General features: G+C 44.3%; 1 protein-coding gene across 5 annotated transcripts in view; it reads right to left on the bottom strand.

Annotated features, from left to right (window-relative positions):
- Positions 1-1065: 1065 nt before the first annotated feature.
- Positions 1066-14661, bottom strand: part of ahcyl2b (adenosylhomocysteinase like 2b) — a 28151-nt gene continuing 14555 nt past the window's right edge. Inside the window, exons 2-17 of one of the 5 annotated variants that reach the window (XM_027015841.3) lie at positions 10875-10983; positions 10183-10326; positions 8662-8762; positions 8439-8541; positions 8264-8358; positions 8037-8143; positions 6984-7100; positions 6734-6797; positions 6372-6460; positions 6045-6115; positions 5279-5373; positions 5040-5138; positions 4756-4824; positions 4465-4543; positions 3631-3751; positions 1066-3476 (exon numbers count right to left, since the gene is read on the bottom strand). In XM_027015841.3, the coding sequence (XP_026871642.1) occupies positions 3470-3476; positions 3631-3751; positions 4465-4543; positions 4756-4824; positions 5040-5138; positions 5279-5373; positions 6045-6115; positions 6372-6460; positions 6734-6797; positions 6984-7100; positions 8037-8143; positions 8264-8358; positions 8439-8541; positions 8662-8762; positions 10183-10326; positions 10875-10983 (1470 nt within the window). In that variant the 3' untranslated portion in view covers positions 1066-3469. Of the gene's footprint in view, positions 3477-3630; positions 3752-4464; positions 4544-4755; positions 4825-5039; positions 5139-5278; positions 5374-6044; positions 6116-6371; positions 6461-6733; positions 6798-6983; positions 7101-8036; positions 8144-8263; positions 8359-8438; positions 8542-8661; positions 8763-8960; positions 10055-10182; positions 10327-10874; positions 10987-14661 lie in introns of those variants that run through there. The other 4 variants (XM_027015840.3, XM_081722869.1, XM_081722870.1 and 1 more) reach the window with 4 other exon arrangements.

Genomic DNA, 14661 nt, shown 5'->3' with positions numbered 1-14661 from the left:
AGAAAAGGTATGGTGTTACTAACACAATAAGCGCTTTTTACAAAGATTGCCAGTATTGAGAACTTTGAAGTATTGTTTATTGCTGTACAGAGCAGTCCTTCAGTAGTCTTAACTCTTCTGAAATTTGGAGTTCTGATGTTCTTCTGAGTTCTTGGGTCTTGTACTATGCCATGTACTATATTGGACTGGGGGGGGGGGGGGGGGCGGGGACAAATGAAGGTAAGGTAAATATCTGAATAACTATTTTAATTAGAGCCTATTCCTATCTATATTTTAGCCTTTTCAGTCCCCCCAATACATCTCGCCAAGAAAACCAAAGCAGCAAAGTCAATAATTCAATTCGTACACTGAAACCCTTTCTAACACGCTCATCAATCAGTAATAAGTGCATGAAAAAAATCTAATGTAGCAGTTCTGCGGCAAACTCACTTTTCAATATATAATCTTTCTATAAATGCTTATGAGGAAACAATATAAAGGAGAAATTACAAGACTACCTGAGGTGGCAATTTAGAAAAATAATTCTTAAGGGGTTCTTTTACACCTCAAATCTGGCTCACCAGAAACTATAGAGTCTGTGTGTGCTTGTCTAAACAGCTGGTTCAGAGTGACTGGGTCTTACCAGGAAAGCTTATTTCTTGCTTCAGCCAAAGGAGCCTGATCACCCAGGAGTCCAGTGCCTGGGTTGATGTCCCATAAAGACAGTGGCCCTGACCCTCTGTACATGTGTGTGTAAAGCTTGACTTTCAAAGAGGGAAAGTGAAAAGATCAAGCCAGTGTGTGAGCGGCGACAGCAGCTGCTCTTGCACCCCCCAATCATGTGGTCATATATTGAGTGAGTTGTAGGCACACACTCCACTTATAACCCTTAGCTACTGGCTCCGCAGCACCACATGGTCGGACTAGACATGGTTAAGACTAGTGGACAACACAAACCTGAGCTGGTAACATGGCTGAACTTCTTGCCCCAACACACAGCATTTTAGCCACCGTTGAGAAAACCCTGAGTGCCACACCCCTTTTAAAATGTATTGGAAAACAAACCACACTTGGCCATACCTGAAACAACTTTCTTGAGTACATTTTTATGAATTTTATTTTCATTCTTTAGGGTTACATATTGATTATTGCTCATCTACCATTACCACTTGCAATATTTAAACATGGTTTTGACAAATTAAGAGTAAAAGACTTTTATTTGTATTCAATAAAATAAATACAGGAGTGAATCTGATTTAGTTCCTATTAAATTTGCTCTCCATACGAGATGCTGGTGTCGACCTGGTGCGCATGTTTCTGTGAGACCACAGATCACAGCAGCCTTATACATGCACCTGGATCTGGAGTCAACAGCAACACAGCAACAAAAGTTCTGGCCTTCCAGAAAACCCGTACACACACACAGACACACACACACACACATGCACACAGATGCAGAAAGAACATTTGTGGGGTGGGGGTCAAGGTTAAAAACATTAAAACAATGGGTTTAACACATCTAGATATGTGCTAACCCATATGACAAACAGTATGAGTTATGTGCAAAGGTAGACAGCTGAAGAGACTGAGTCTATAAGGGCAGTTTAGATGGATGGGGTAAAAACTTGCACTCAAACAGAGATGCAGTAGAGCACATCTGCACAGTTTTTACACCACGTATAGTTTTGGTAAAGAAAATTCATGTGACCTCTAGGAGATTTAGAAAAATTATCTTTTTGAAAAATTAAAATGAGTTAGGGTTGGCTTGCACAACACAGAAATTCTGTGGGGATCCTAAAGTGGACCTATTTAACACTGCTGTATCAGGACAACATAAAATATAATCTGATTGTATATGTTGCATGAAAGTTTATGAGAAATGTGACCAGCTTGAAAAGAAAAGGAAAAGGCTTAAGCAAGGATGGACTCCAAATATCCTTCTGCCAGCCAGGCAGTGCACCAAGGGAGCCCACAGTACCAAAGGGTTTCCCTGCTCCCACAACAGGGCCCAGGCAGGCAGAGTGGGACAGTGAGGAAATGGTAGTAGCAAGTCATTCCCTTTACGCCAAACACACAGATGGCAAAGGACGAGGCAAGCGTCTGCCAAAAAGATATTCAGAAGTGTGGTAAAATAAAAGGTCCCCATTTTATTAGATTAGAATAAGCCTGTCACAAAGGTAGCTCTTTCACGTCACAGTTCTGCACACAGTAAAACCGAACCGGTTCACTCTGATCAACCGTCCAGACAAGAAAATGTGCAACTAAATCCCTCCTGGCTATAACACCCCCCCCCCCCCCTTTCCCTTGGTTCTGCTGCTGCTCCCAGTCAGCAAAGGACCGGGCAAAGAAGCATGGTACCGGTTTGACTGTACATTTGGTATCTCATTGAAATAGTCTCTACTTCACAGTATATAAAATGAAGGTTTGAGTACATTTAATATTACACTAGAAGATCATAACATTTAATTGCTTATCTTTATAATGACAGAGAACGATTTCATGGGAACAAAAACAAATGGGAGGCAGAAGATAGAAAAATCTTAATTTTCTGTATAAATATCTAAATATACACCCCTGTGATTGACTACATGTCTGCAATAATGTAATTATGTGGAAATAAAATCCAGACCTAGAGAATTTGTGAAATGGTCAGAGGGAACATTTTAAAACATCAATACTGGCTTCATTTCAACACACAGTGTGCTCACATTTGGGAGACACATTGAGATGATGATGCTCTCGCCAATGAAATAATTTGCTTCCAGTTTGAGTGACAATTGGGGAAAGAGGCCCTGCCCCACATCTGTCAGTATCCAGTTAAATTTTAACTAGTCTACTTTTATTCAGAACCGAGATAGAACAAAGTTCTAAAATGTTTAGTAAAAATCAACACAACTTTAAAAAACAAAGAAAGAAACAAAGATAAAGACATCTGAATAACGTGATCTACAGACAGGAATGACGGGGACTCCATGACCCAACTGTAATTTTGTCCCAACCCATCATTTAACACAAGGAGGAAGGAATTTTTTTAAAAAATCACCAGAACTGAAAATAAAGACAATAAGACAAGTGACACATCTTCACAAAACCAATGGTAAAAAAAAAAAAGCACATTTGTTTAGTTTACCTTTTTTTCAGGTTTTTTCAACATTAGCCTAGCCATAATTAAACAACAAAATATCTCTAAATTAATTACAGACAATTGACCCATGAAGCTAATGGAGGATGAAACAATGAATTCCCCATGAAAATGGTGCTAGGATTGGCCACCAGCAGTAGCAGCTCATAAAATTATTAGAGTTATTTTATTCTAGCAGAAAATAAATAAAACACTGCTGTAGCCATCATTAGCCACACTCATGGCCAATGAGCACAGAGCCCCCCCCACCCCCCTCGGAAAGTGAGGCTCAAGCCCCTTCCCCCTCTCAGTATGGACTGAGGAGTTGCACTAACTTCTCTAGTCTTCTTTTTCCATGTGCAAGGTGGTTTAGTATCTGCAACAAAAAACAGTAAATGGAGTAATAGGTATACATTAGAGTAGGCTTACAATTTGCACATTTCCCCACACAAACTGGCACAGTGACATTTAAACAGACCAAAACCAAGAGAACAAATGAGAAACCACATAGCACACTAATGGCTGGATACCTGTAGTAGTTTGGCTTGAAGGGTCCGTTCTTGTTGAGGCCCAGATATTTTGCCTGCTCATCAGTCAGCTCGGTGAGATGGGCATCGAACGTGGGCAGGTGAAGGCTGGCCACATACTCATCTAGGTAAAGTCAAAATTTGAGAACCAAAAAGCACATTTATTCATTCAGCATGCTTCCATAACCTTGGCTTAATGTCTGCTAGAGTCAAGCCAGCTAGTGCCGAGTCTATTTTGAACAAGCAATGAAGTGAAGAGACAAAAAAAAGCCCCTTATCTTCAGTCTATGGGTGAAAGTGTGACGAAGCCCTAATTTCCAGCCTTTACTGATTAATTACCTCCCCCATATTTTTTGCCATCCTGCTTCCAGAAATGAAGCAGCTTCATGCACATGCCATCAGACACAGCTCCATAGAGACCTCTGCCTCATTCACCTGTTTATAGTAGTGATGCTAAGGTATGGGGTCGAGAGTGAGATAGACACAGAGATAGGGGTGTGAGTGTGGGGGGCATGATTGCGCAGTGAGCCGCAGCTACAGTCTCTGACAGGCCGACCTATATTGCACTCTCTTGTTCTTGCCTCTCTATGCAGGGCCCACGCTGGGTCACATATGGCTAAGCTCTGAGACTGCAGACATGCTGAGTCTTTCAGCTCACTGCAGTCTGCTGACCAACTGCTATCATTGCACCACCACACCCAAACACTGACAGGCATCCAAGACCTCTGCATAGATCACCGCAAATCCAGCTTGCTGTATAAGAGCAGCAATTTTTGATTCCATAACTTCAATGCATACCACATGAGCACATAAAAATACTGTGCACGTGTCTCTTACCCATTTTCTTAGGCAGTAGGTAGACGTCCTGTTTGTAGCGGCCCTCTGGAGCATTGTACAGTTCTATCAGGGCCAAGGCCTGGAGGGACACGAACCAGAACTCAGTTTCTATGGCAACAGTCTGGCTGAGTACATGTGCTCACACGCACACACACCGCTTGGGGACAACCCGCCGCTACTTAAGATCTAAGTAGAGCAAGCCAACCATTTTTCTAACAGGAAGTGAAAGTAAATACTTTCACACACAGGTCAATGGCCTTAATAAAAGTGATTATGTACTACGACTCTCACTTGAGTTGTGGCTGTGATGGACAGGACGAAGGTGGGTACAGTGGAGCAGCTCAGGTTGAGGAGACGACCCTAATCAAGTGAGCACACGCACACGAATAAAAAACCTACCATGAAACATTCCTCTATTGGTCTAATTCATCATTACCCATTTCATGACAGTAAAGGTAACTTACACATGTGTCTCAAATACATGCCATTAAAAAAATAAAACAAATAAATAAATAAAAAATAAACAAACCACCTGTATTTTCCTCTATTGACATGATGTTGGGTGATGCTCTTACCTCCGCCAGGAGCACTATTCTCTTCCCATCAGGCCAGATCACATGGTCAACCTGTGACCTCACACGCTCCCAGGTCAACTCAGGGGTCCGCAGACTGGCCTGCGAAGCACAGTACCAACGAGAGCAGGGTCATACGAACAAGTCCTGCTCAGCTGTGCACATGCACACATCAACACATCAAAACAGACACTCTCGGGCCATGCACATGTGCGCGCTACTACGTGGTCAGGGTGGCTCACCACATCGATCTCGGTGTTGGAGTGGCCCATGTTGCACACGATGCAGCCGTTCTTCATGCGGTCCAGGTTCTCCCGCACCACCACGTTCTTATTGCCTAAGAGCAGCGCACATCAACAGTGAGCAACACCCTGGAGTTCTCTCGGCATGGCTGAGATGAGACCCGAGACAGAAGCTGTTATTAAAGGTTGAAGCCATTTCTCCATGACTGTCCCTTAGACTTATTAAATAAGGAATATTTTCTAGGCAATATTCTATGTTTCATGAAAGCCAGACCTTGGCATAGGAAATGTAGAAAACCTACTACAAGCATTTTTTTTAATTTTATGAAACATACTACAACCTCACATATTAAAAACAGTGCTGTACATTTATGAAAGAGCTACATACATAGTTTGACCTTGTTACAGCAGTATCAGCTTTATAAGACAGTAATTAAAAAGCCTCAATGAACACGACCATATTCTGAACAACTGAAAAACAGGATAAAACCAGATAATTTACAGATGAGCTTGTGAACAACCGAAAAATCTGTTAATTGCTCTGATCACAGATCTAATGTTTTAGTAACTGTTTTAAATGAACAAGTTAAAAACTGGCTGCAGGTGAAGCTAACGAAGCGCAGTAGCTGAGTCTTCCAGCAGCCTGGGTGCTCACAACCTCCACTAAAAGCACAGCACAGCCAGAGGGCTGAAAAGCCTGGTGCTTTCAGCTCCGCCTGTAGGGTGGCGGACGGCCCGCTGGGGTCAGGAGGAGGCTGCGACCAACCTGTGCAGGTGATGACGATGTCCACTTGTCTGATGACCTCATTCAGCTTGACCAGTCTGAAGCCATCCATGCTAAGAGGTGAAGAGGCAACAGACACAGCTGAAACCACAAGGGCTGAGATCAATGCTTCGTAAGCAGACTCCAGCAGCCAGAAACGTTCACATGGACCTGTCAAAAACCTACAGTGTGCTTAATGCAACTCCCTACAGGTCATGCTTCAGTTCCAGTACCTTAGTAAAATGTTACTCTTCTGAACTTGACCCAGTTCAGACTCAAGCCCTGACAACCGAGAGCCCCCAATAACTAGGGTCTGAGCTGGTGGCTTACCAGGCCTGCAGAGCACAGATGGGGTCAATCTCTGTGACATAGACAATGGAGCCCATTGCCTTCAGAGCAGCACAGCAGCCCTTTCCAACCTGAACACACACGAAAACATGCATGTGCACGCGCGCACACACACACAGTGTCACATTCATTATAAGCTCTCTAAACATTCCACTGTAGTAACAGAGAACACACAAGTATAGCCATAATCAAGAATCTGACTAGCACCACAAATACAGCCATGTGAAGTGGAATAATGAAAATTAATTTATTAATGCATGGGGGCCTCTATTGGTTAGGTCTGGTATTTATACTGAGCAAGGACCTAAATTTAGTTTTGCAGCATGTGATAGTGTCTGACTCACCTCTCCATATCCACACACGACCACCTGTTTCCCTCCAAACATCACATCGGTGGTCCTCTTCAAACTAGACTCGCATATACACACACAAATCAGACATACCAAACAACCAAAGCATACTGAATCCAAAACTGATCTACAGCTAAGAAGATTACAAGCTGCCACACAGAACAGTATATAGTAAATATATTACTATATTTACTATACACTGTGTGTGTAGTGCCATAAAGTGCAAAAATAATGTTCAACCTACCCATCCAAGATGGACTCCCGGCAACAGTACAGGTTGTCAAACTTCTGCTTGGTGACTGAGTCATTGACGTTCATAGCAGGCACACACAGTTTGCCAGCCTTGGAAAGCTGGTACAGCCTGGCAGCATTACACAAGAACAAAATAAATGAACTTTGTTACTTTGAGTCTCTTTTTTGTAAGTTGAAGTATCTGTAACAAAATGTCTTGATACTGGTTTCCCTGAAGTTGGAGAAAATTAGATAGTCAAAAAGGTATCTGAACTTGAGCACTTTTTACAATGCATTGAAAAAAGGTGCCTTAAAATACTCAACCCAATTAAAATGATCATAATCAACTAGATTACAAATCAAAATACATTTTGTGCTGTTCCATTTTATTTAAAGGACTTTAAAGTGATACTGTTTAAATTTGCGTTTCAATGTATTAGTCCATTTCTTCATAACTGGCATACAGAAATTTGCTAGTAGTCACTTTGCCAAGGTAATTACATATAAACAGACTGTAATTGTCACTTAGCCAAGGTAATTGCACTCTAATTCAAGTAGAGAGTTAGTCCATTTTATCTACTGATGCAGCCTGGCCATAAAGATAGCAGAAAACCATATTTATACATACAACTACAGCACACCTCTGGATAACAAACTAATGAACCTGTGGACATACAGAACCTTTAGAAGAGGAGCCGACTCTCATTAGATTTCACATTCAGCTTGCTGAAAAAACCTCAGCAGTAATAATGCATTATTTAAATCCTGGTATTCATATTCTCAGCCACTAGATGGTGCCATTCCCCTGCAGAAGTGGAGCTCCACAGGCACTGAAAAGCAGACTTTAGGTCCAGTCTTGGGAGCATTAATTACTTATTACAGAAAAAATTTGGAGATTTTAGATTGAAAGAATAAAATGTGGCAAATACACCAACACTGCTAGCATGTTAAAATACTCAGTAAACTTGGACATTAACAAGCTGAAATCAGCATCTGTAGAAGGTATACTGAGAGAAGGCCCAGCACTGGATGTAGTTTGGGAGTTAACCTGAGATTCAACACTCACCTGTGAACTCCAGTCACACTCTCCTCCACAATGCCTTTAATCTTCTTGAACATGCTGGGATACTTCTTATAGATCCAGTGTGTCAGGTCTCCACCATCATCCAGGATCTGAGGCACAATCGGCAGAAGAATAAGAAGACATCCCTCTATGCCAAGTGAACCAATCTAAATATAGTGGGATCTACAAAGGTAGTGGAAACGGTAGTGGAATCTAAAAGGCTCTGTTACCATGTTGGGTTGCCAGCCTTCCACGTTGACACAGCGATCAATGCACCACCAGAAGTCATCCTCAGACTCCCCCTTCCAAGCAAACACAGAGAAACCTGCCAGGGGACATAGATTAACAGAGAACTCAGAAAGAGGGAATGGAAGGAGGGAGCGAGAAGAAGAGCGAGACTCTCACCTCCCTCTGCCAGGGCGGCTGCAACCTCATTCTGGGTGGAATAGATGTTACAGGCAGCCCACCTGCACTGAGCCCCTAGTGCGGACAGGGTCTCCATTAGCACCTACACACACACAGGCAAAAGTGTGACAGGTGCATGGTTTGCTGAACAAATACAAGATGTGTATACAGACAGAGAGTGAAAGTGAGTGTGTTTTTGAGATTCTATACATGGGCTACTCACAGCAGTTTGGGCTGTGATGTGAGTACAGCCCACCACTTTAGCTCCAGCCAGGGGCTTCTCTCCCTGAGCCCTCTTCCTCAGAGCCATGAGAGCTGGCATCTCTGCAAAGCGCGCACACACACACACTTAATTTGAAACATGTTGCAGCTAGATTATTAATGCAGCACTGTTTATTCCATTTTATGGAAAAAGCATGTTTTCAGAAACAGGACGTTTTCCACAGGCTGGACTTTAGAGATGCCATTACGCACCCAGTATTCTGAGATAATGATTTATTTGTCCCTACAGAGGACACATACATGAAGACCTGAGAGCACTCCTGGTCTCCAAGTGACAGAGAGGACAGGCGCACAGAGCAGCACAGTATGAGCAGAGAGTCGATGTGCCCACTTGGTGTTCAGCTGCTTGGTTATCTGAGGGTGAAGTGGGCAGAACTGTGCTGTCTCAGTACACTGTGAAAATATGGGCTCCTTAGCAGCACAGGGAAATAACTACCCACCCACCCACACAACCAAACAATACACACACCCCCAACACTACACACACCCACAAACTACCACAACTACACACACACACACACACCACTACACACACACACAGACACACTAGACCCACACAACCAAACACACGTGCCTACAGACACACACAAACTACACGCGCACACACACACCCACACAAACAACTACAGACACACCACTACAGACACACAAACACCCGCACACAACTACAGACCCACACACACACACACCCACACACAACTACGCATACACACTCAACTACCCACACACCTACAGACACTACACCCACCCACAGACACTACACCCACACACCATACACACTCACAACCAAATACACCACTACCCACACATTTGTCCCTACAGAGGACACATACATGAAGACCTGAGAGCACTCCACGTGTACAACTACATACCCTCACACGTGCGCGCACAACTACACACGAACACACCTACAGACAACTACACGCGCACACGCACAACTACACGCGGGCGCAACCACACACAAACTATACACACACACACACACACACACACACAACTACAGACACAACCACACACCCACCCACACACGCATGCCTACAGATACACAACACACACACAAACTACAGCCACAACCACGCGCACCTACAGATACACAACACACACGTACGTGCGCGACTACAAATACACAACCACACACGAACACACCTACAGACAACTACAAGACACACGCACAACTACAGACACACACAAATGCAACTACACAAACCCATACACGCAAGCACCTACACACGGACATTAAAATGCATGGAAAGCAACATAATGACAAACATGGACATAATCCACAAGAAAAACCCACACAAAAAAAAACCATGCACACATAAGTGACTGGTTTAAGAGGATTAGACGGAAAACAAACAAAAGCCATCAGCAACTGCATATCGGTGCACAATGCTACAAAACCCATGTAAGAAAGCAGCCAGAATCACCCAAAGCAAACACAAGGGGGCACTATCCCACCTACCTTGCTCAGCAATCTCAATCTCCCTGCGACCAAAGTCAGCCTGTTTGATGTTCTTGATGCAAAAATCTCCATTACCCTTGGAGTTTTTCTGCTGCTTGTCCCGAGGAGAGGTCTCGTCATCTGAGCTGTCAGTGTAAGAGGCAGCTGGGAAAGGGGATCAGAGAAGTGTGCGCGAGAGACAAACAAATGCGTGCACACACATATAGCAAGTGGCCTCCAAAGAACCATACTGCTGACTGCATTTATCTGCCACCTGTGTCCTCTCAGCTGGTACTCTGTTGCATGCAGGATGTCCTGTCCCTCTATAAGGGTGTTATATACCTGCTCTATCAGTGTAGGCCTACTCTACCTAAAGAGGTCTGCCAGTGGTGTAACGATTCTCTCCCTCCATCACAGGCACACGTATGCAAGCCCACACACACAAAATAACTTGGAGCTCCTTAAACATACCTGGTCACCCTTCTGGAGATCCTGGACATACAGTAATACAGAAACCAGGTTTCTGATGGTGTGTGTGTGTGTGTGTGTGTGTGTGTGTATGTGTGTTTTAGCAGGATACTGAAGACCTTCAGTTCTTCTTCATCAACCCTGTGTGAATTCTTAACAAACATACAGAGCGGAAGCACTCCAGAACCATGAGGGAGAGGAAATGTCGTGATGTCATGTTTCTAACATCACGCTTTTGTTCGTACCTGAGCTGTAGCTGTCGGTTGAGGACTGGGAGATGGAGCGAGATAGAGATCGGCGGCCTATCTTGGTGGGCCGCTTGTTGAACTCCTGCTTCTGGTCTGCGAATTGGATCTGCTGTGCAGCATGGAGAGGGGAGGAGGCAGGAGACACGTTACTGATGTAGCGTCCCAAGGTCCAGCGTTCTTACACATAATGAGTGACTGCCAGGCACTTGGCTTTCGAATACAGTCGATCAGATGGCTTTGTTACAGTCACTCTTCTATGGGAAGGCACTGCCGCAGCAGAGCCTATGGAAGCAGGAGGCCATCGACAGTAGCCAACCGCCGAGAGACTGGTGCCACATAACAGCGGCTGTGCCGGGAAAGGGACGTTCATTTTCGAGGTTCACCAAGCTGCTTTGAGGAAACCACTCGAGAGGTGTGTGGTATTACCTGAACAAACAAAGGTTCTTGGGTCCCCTCTGATCTGTGAAGGACTGGAGAAGCAGCCCCTCTTACACAAGGCCACACCCTGTGAGCAGCCACGTCAAAGCCAATATAGTGCTAGGGTAAAGGGCCTGATCGTGATGAGGGACCGTGATAAATGGTGATAATTACCTGGCTGATAACGACACAGGGCATGGACAACAAAGGGCAGACCTACTGTAGTTGTCAATTGATGCAGTTTTTTTTAATGGCTAAGGCTGGCATTTTGAGAGCTGGGAGGTCAAGAGATGATATGTAATGCTGATATTGTTTGGTGGTTTTTGGTTTGTTTTTGTTTTTTAGCATCTGATTAAATGCTCTGTTTTTCTTAAGTTGTATTTTATCAGCCTCATTATTCAGCGAACCACTAACTTACCGAAGGTCTGGCATTTGAGCTACATTGTAGTGCTGACAGTTTCTTTCTTTGTGAGAACAAAACAGTCACTGTCTTATAAGTCCAAAGGCAATCACATTTACATTTATGGCATGTAGCTAATGCTTTTATCTAAAGCGACTTACAATTATAACTGAGTACAACTTGAGCAACAGTTGCTCAAGGGTCTTGCTCAGGGGCCCAACACTGGCAACTTGGCAGTGGTGCGGCTTGAACCAGGAACCTTCCGATTACAAGTACCTTAACCACTAAGCTACCACTGACCTTAAATCACCACACAGCACAAGTTTGGCCTCCAGCCCTGAAAAGGATAAAGTTTAATGTGGAGTTCAAAAACAAGGCAGGCAGTCCTAAACAAGTCCAATCTCCCTGCTACTTTCCCTTAGAAACAAAAATCCACAATCCATGTCCACAAATGCTGTCAGGAAAAGCCTATGACAGATCAATCATGTTCTTGTTCCTTTTTGTTAAAATCCCCTATGGGGGGGAAGGGGTGGTTGTAAGATGAATAAGCATAGCCAAGGTTTAGCCAGAGAATAAAAGGTCCTAGTCTTAGCGAAGTGGCCCACACACAGAGCAGCAGCCTAAGGATACAACCATGACTCAAGCAGAGTCTCTTAATGTATGTCTCTCTCTCTCTCTCACACACACACACACACACACACACACACACACACACACACGAATCACACAAGGTCTTTGGGTGCATAGCGCACACACACCACTAAAGTGGTTTCAACTCACAAAGAAGAGGTGTTGCAACACAATAGCCCAGATTAACCAGCCTTGGCTCTTGTGGGAAAAGAAGGGCCCAGAGGCTGCATGCTTGTGTGACCTCTCCTTATCAATGTTTTACAAAGTGGTAACTTTGACTGTACCACATGCTCACACCGTGTAGAGAACAGCTTTCGAGGAACAACTTTGGGACAAGAAACTGATAAAGACGACACACTTGTGTCGCAGGTGGTGACACACTGATGACAGAAAAGGCAAGATGAGCAAATACAAACCCCACTCTCTCTCACACAGGATATGGGTGATCATGAAGGATTATGTTGAAAATTGTAGATGTTCCTATAGAACAAAGCAGAATGCAATCATGCACACCCATGACACTCTCTCTCACACACACACATAGCGTTTTAATCTTCACTCTGCCCCTTGCAGCACACATTAAAACACACCTAATACAGCACCCATTGACACACAAAGGCCACACGCGACGTTCCCTCCCAAAGTGTCAATCTCGCAGCAGAAAGTACTGGCTCCATGTGCAGCTCCTGCAAAGCTGGCCAGGCCACGTGTGCTACGAGAGCCCAGCCATGGGCTCTGCGCAGAAGGGCCCCTCTTACCTTCTGCATGGAGGACACGCCATTCCCTCCATCCTCCTTATGACAGGGAGGGGGACATGGGAGGAGAGAGGTGCCACTAGGCTGGAGCTCTTAGATGCGCTTCACTCCAGGACAGTCCAGACTGGTGCTGCTGTCCACCCACACAATGCCTAATTGTTCCAACTTTTAGTCCTCTCCCATTACTCCTTTGTTAATTGCTCACAGACTGGAATGAACACAGCTCTTCGTGTCGAAGGCCGGGCATTTGCCTGGCCTGAGCCAAAGTTTTAAACAAGGGCAGGGCATACTTCATCAACTTCGCAGTCATTTATGAGCTGCTTTGGAAGCCCCATTTATGTCTTGGTTTATGTTTTAATTGTTTTGATTTTTAAATGAAAAGTTCTCACTCTTCTACAAGATCTACCTGAAGTCTCTCCTGGCTGCTGTGTGCAGAGGCTTCCCCCCCCCCCCCCTTTTTTTTTTTTTTTTTTAAATGGAGGACACAGGAGCACTTTAAGCCTGAGACGGTGCCAAAAATGCTCACTTTAACCGTGGATGCAGAGACAGCAGGCTTTCTGTGTGTGTGAAAGCACAGGAAGGCAGGATGGGGTGGAAGGCGATGGATGTTAAGATGGCGACTGTGTAGCAGGACATCAGTGATGCCAGGTTTCACCCTGAAAGCAGGGAGCACTTGGTAGCAACTGATGTTTAAAACAATGCCCCTTAATGTAGACAGAGGCATGCCAGAAATGTCTGAGGTATTAACCCTGAGCCAATAAACCACAAAGGCTGAAGGGCTGATCAATAAGAAAGAAAACCTGAAGAGTAAATCAAGAAGGAGGTAAAAGATCTTTATTCCTGCCTGACTGTACTTACTGTGGGCTGCAACCTCAGAATTACTACATCAGGGTCAGTGAGTTCTGAACTACTGCTGTGCAATACAAAGCACATGTAGCAAAGACGACCAAGGGGGGGTTCAGACAATGCAAGCAACGGTTTGAACTTGCAACACCTTTTAATGTCACCCGTATTTGAATGACTGATCGGTGAAGTGAGTCATTTTAATCACAGAGAATGTGGGTGGATTTGTGGATCACAGGAGAAAATCTGCCTTTCAAGGGATAACAGAGGTGCCATATGTTACTGCATAGGAGCATGTACCCCAGCCTGTACAGGAGATCAAAGCCAAGTGTTATGTAAGAGGGAGATGTGGCGGTGTGAGACAGAAAGACAGAGATACAGGCTTGCGTGCGTACAAATGTGGTACGATAATAGGCGTCGTGACAACTGGAAAGAGAGACAGCACAAGCGAGCGAATGAGAAGCCAAGCTCACGCACATTTCTTATGAGCGGGAGAGCAAGGTCAGTCCAGAGCCGTCACGTTTAAAGTAACACTGAGAGAAATGGACAGAGCACGTGGCACATGAGCGAGCTGAAGCATAAATGATTCATCGCTCATTTAGCGCTGAATCACTTGTCAATATCATTAAGGACGTTCATTTGAGTCATGCAGCTGCTTGATGACAGACTCTGACTACAGAAATGACTACATCAGATCTGTTGATTTCAGTTATAATCTTTTACCTTGATTTTGTTCACA

This window comes from Electrophorus electricus, chromosome 11 (genome assembly GCF_041902795.1).
Source record: "Electrophorus electricus isolate QZ-2024a chromosome 11, ASM4190279v1, whole genome shotgun sequence".
Taxonomy (NCBI): Eukaryota; Metazoa; Chordata; class Actinopteri; order Gymnotiformes; family Gymnotidae; genus Electrophorus; species Electrophorus electricus.
The sequence above is the reverse complement of the archived record's forward strand: the minus strand, read 5'-3'. Positions and strand labels throughout refer to the sequence as shown.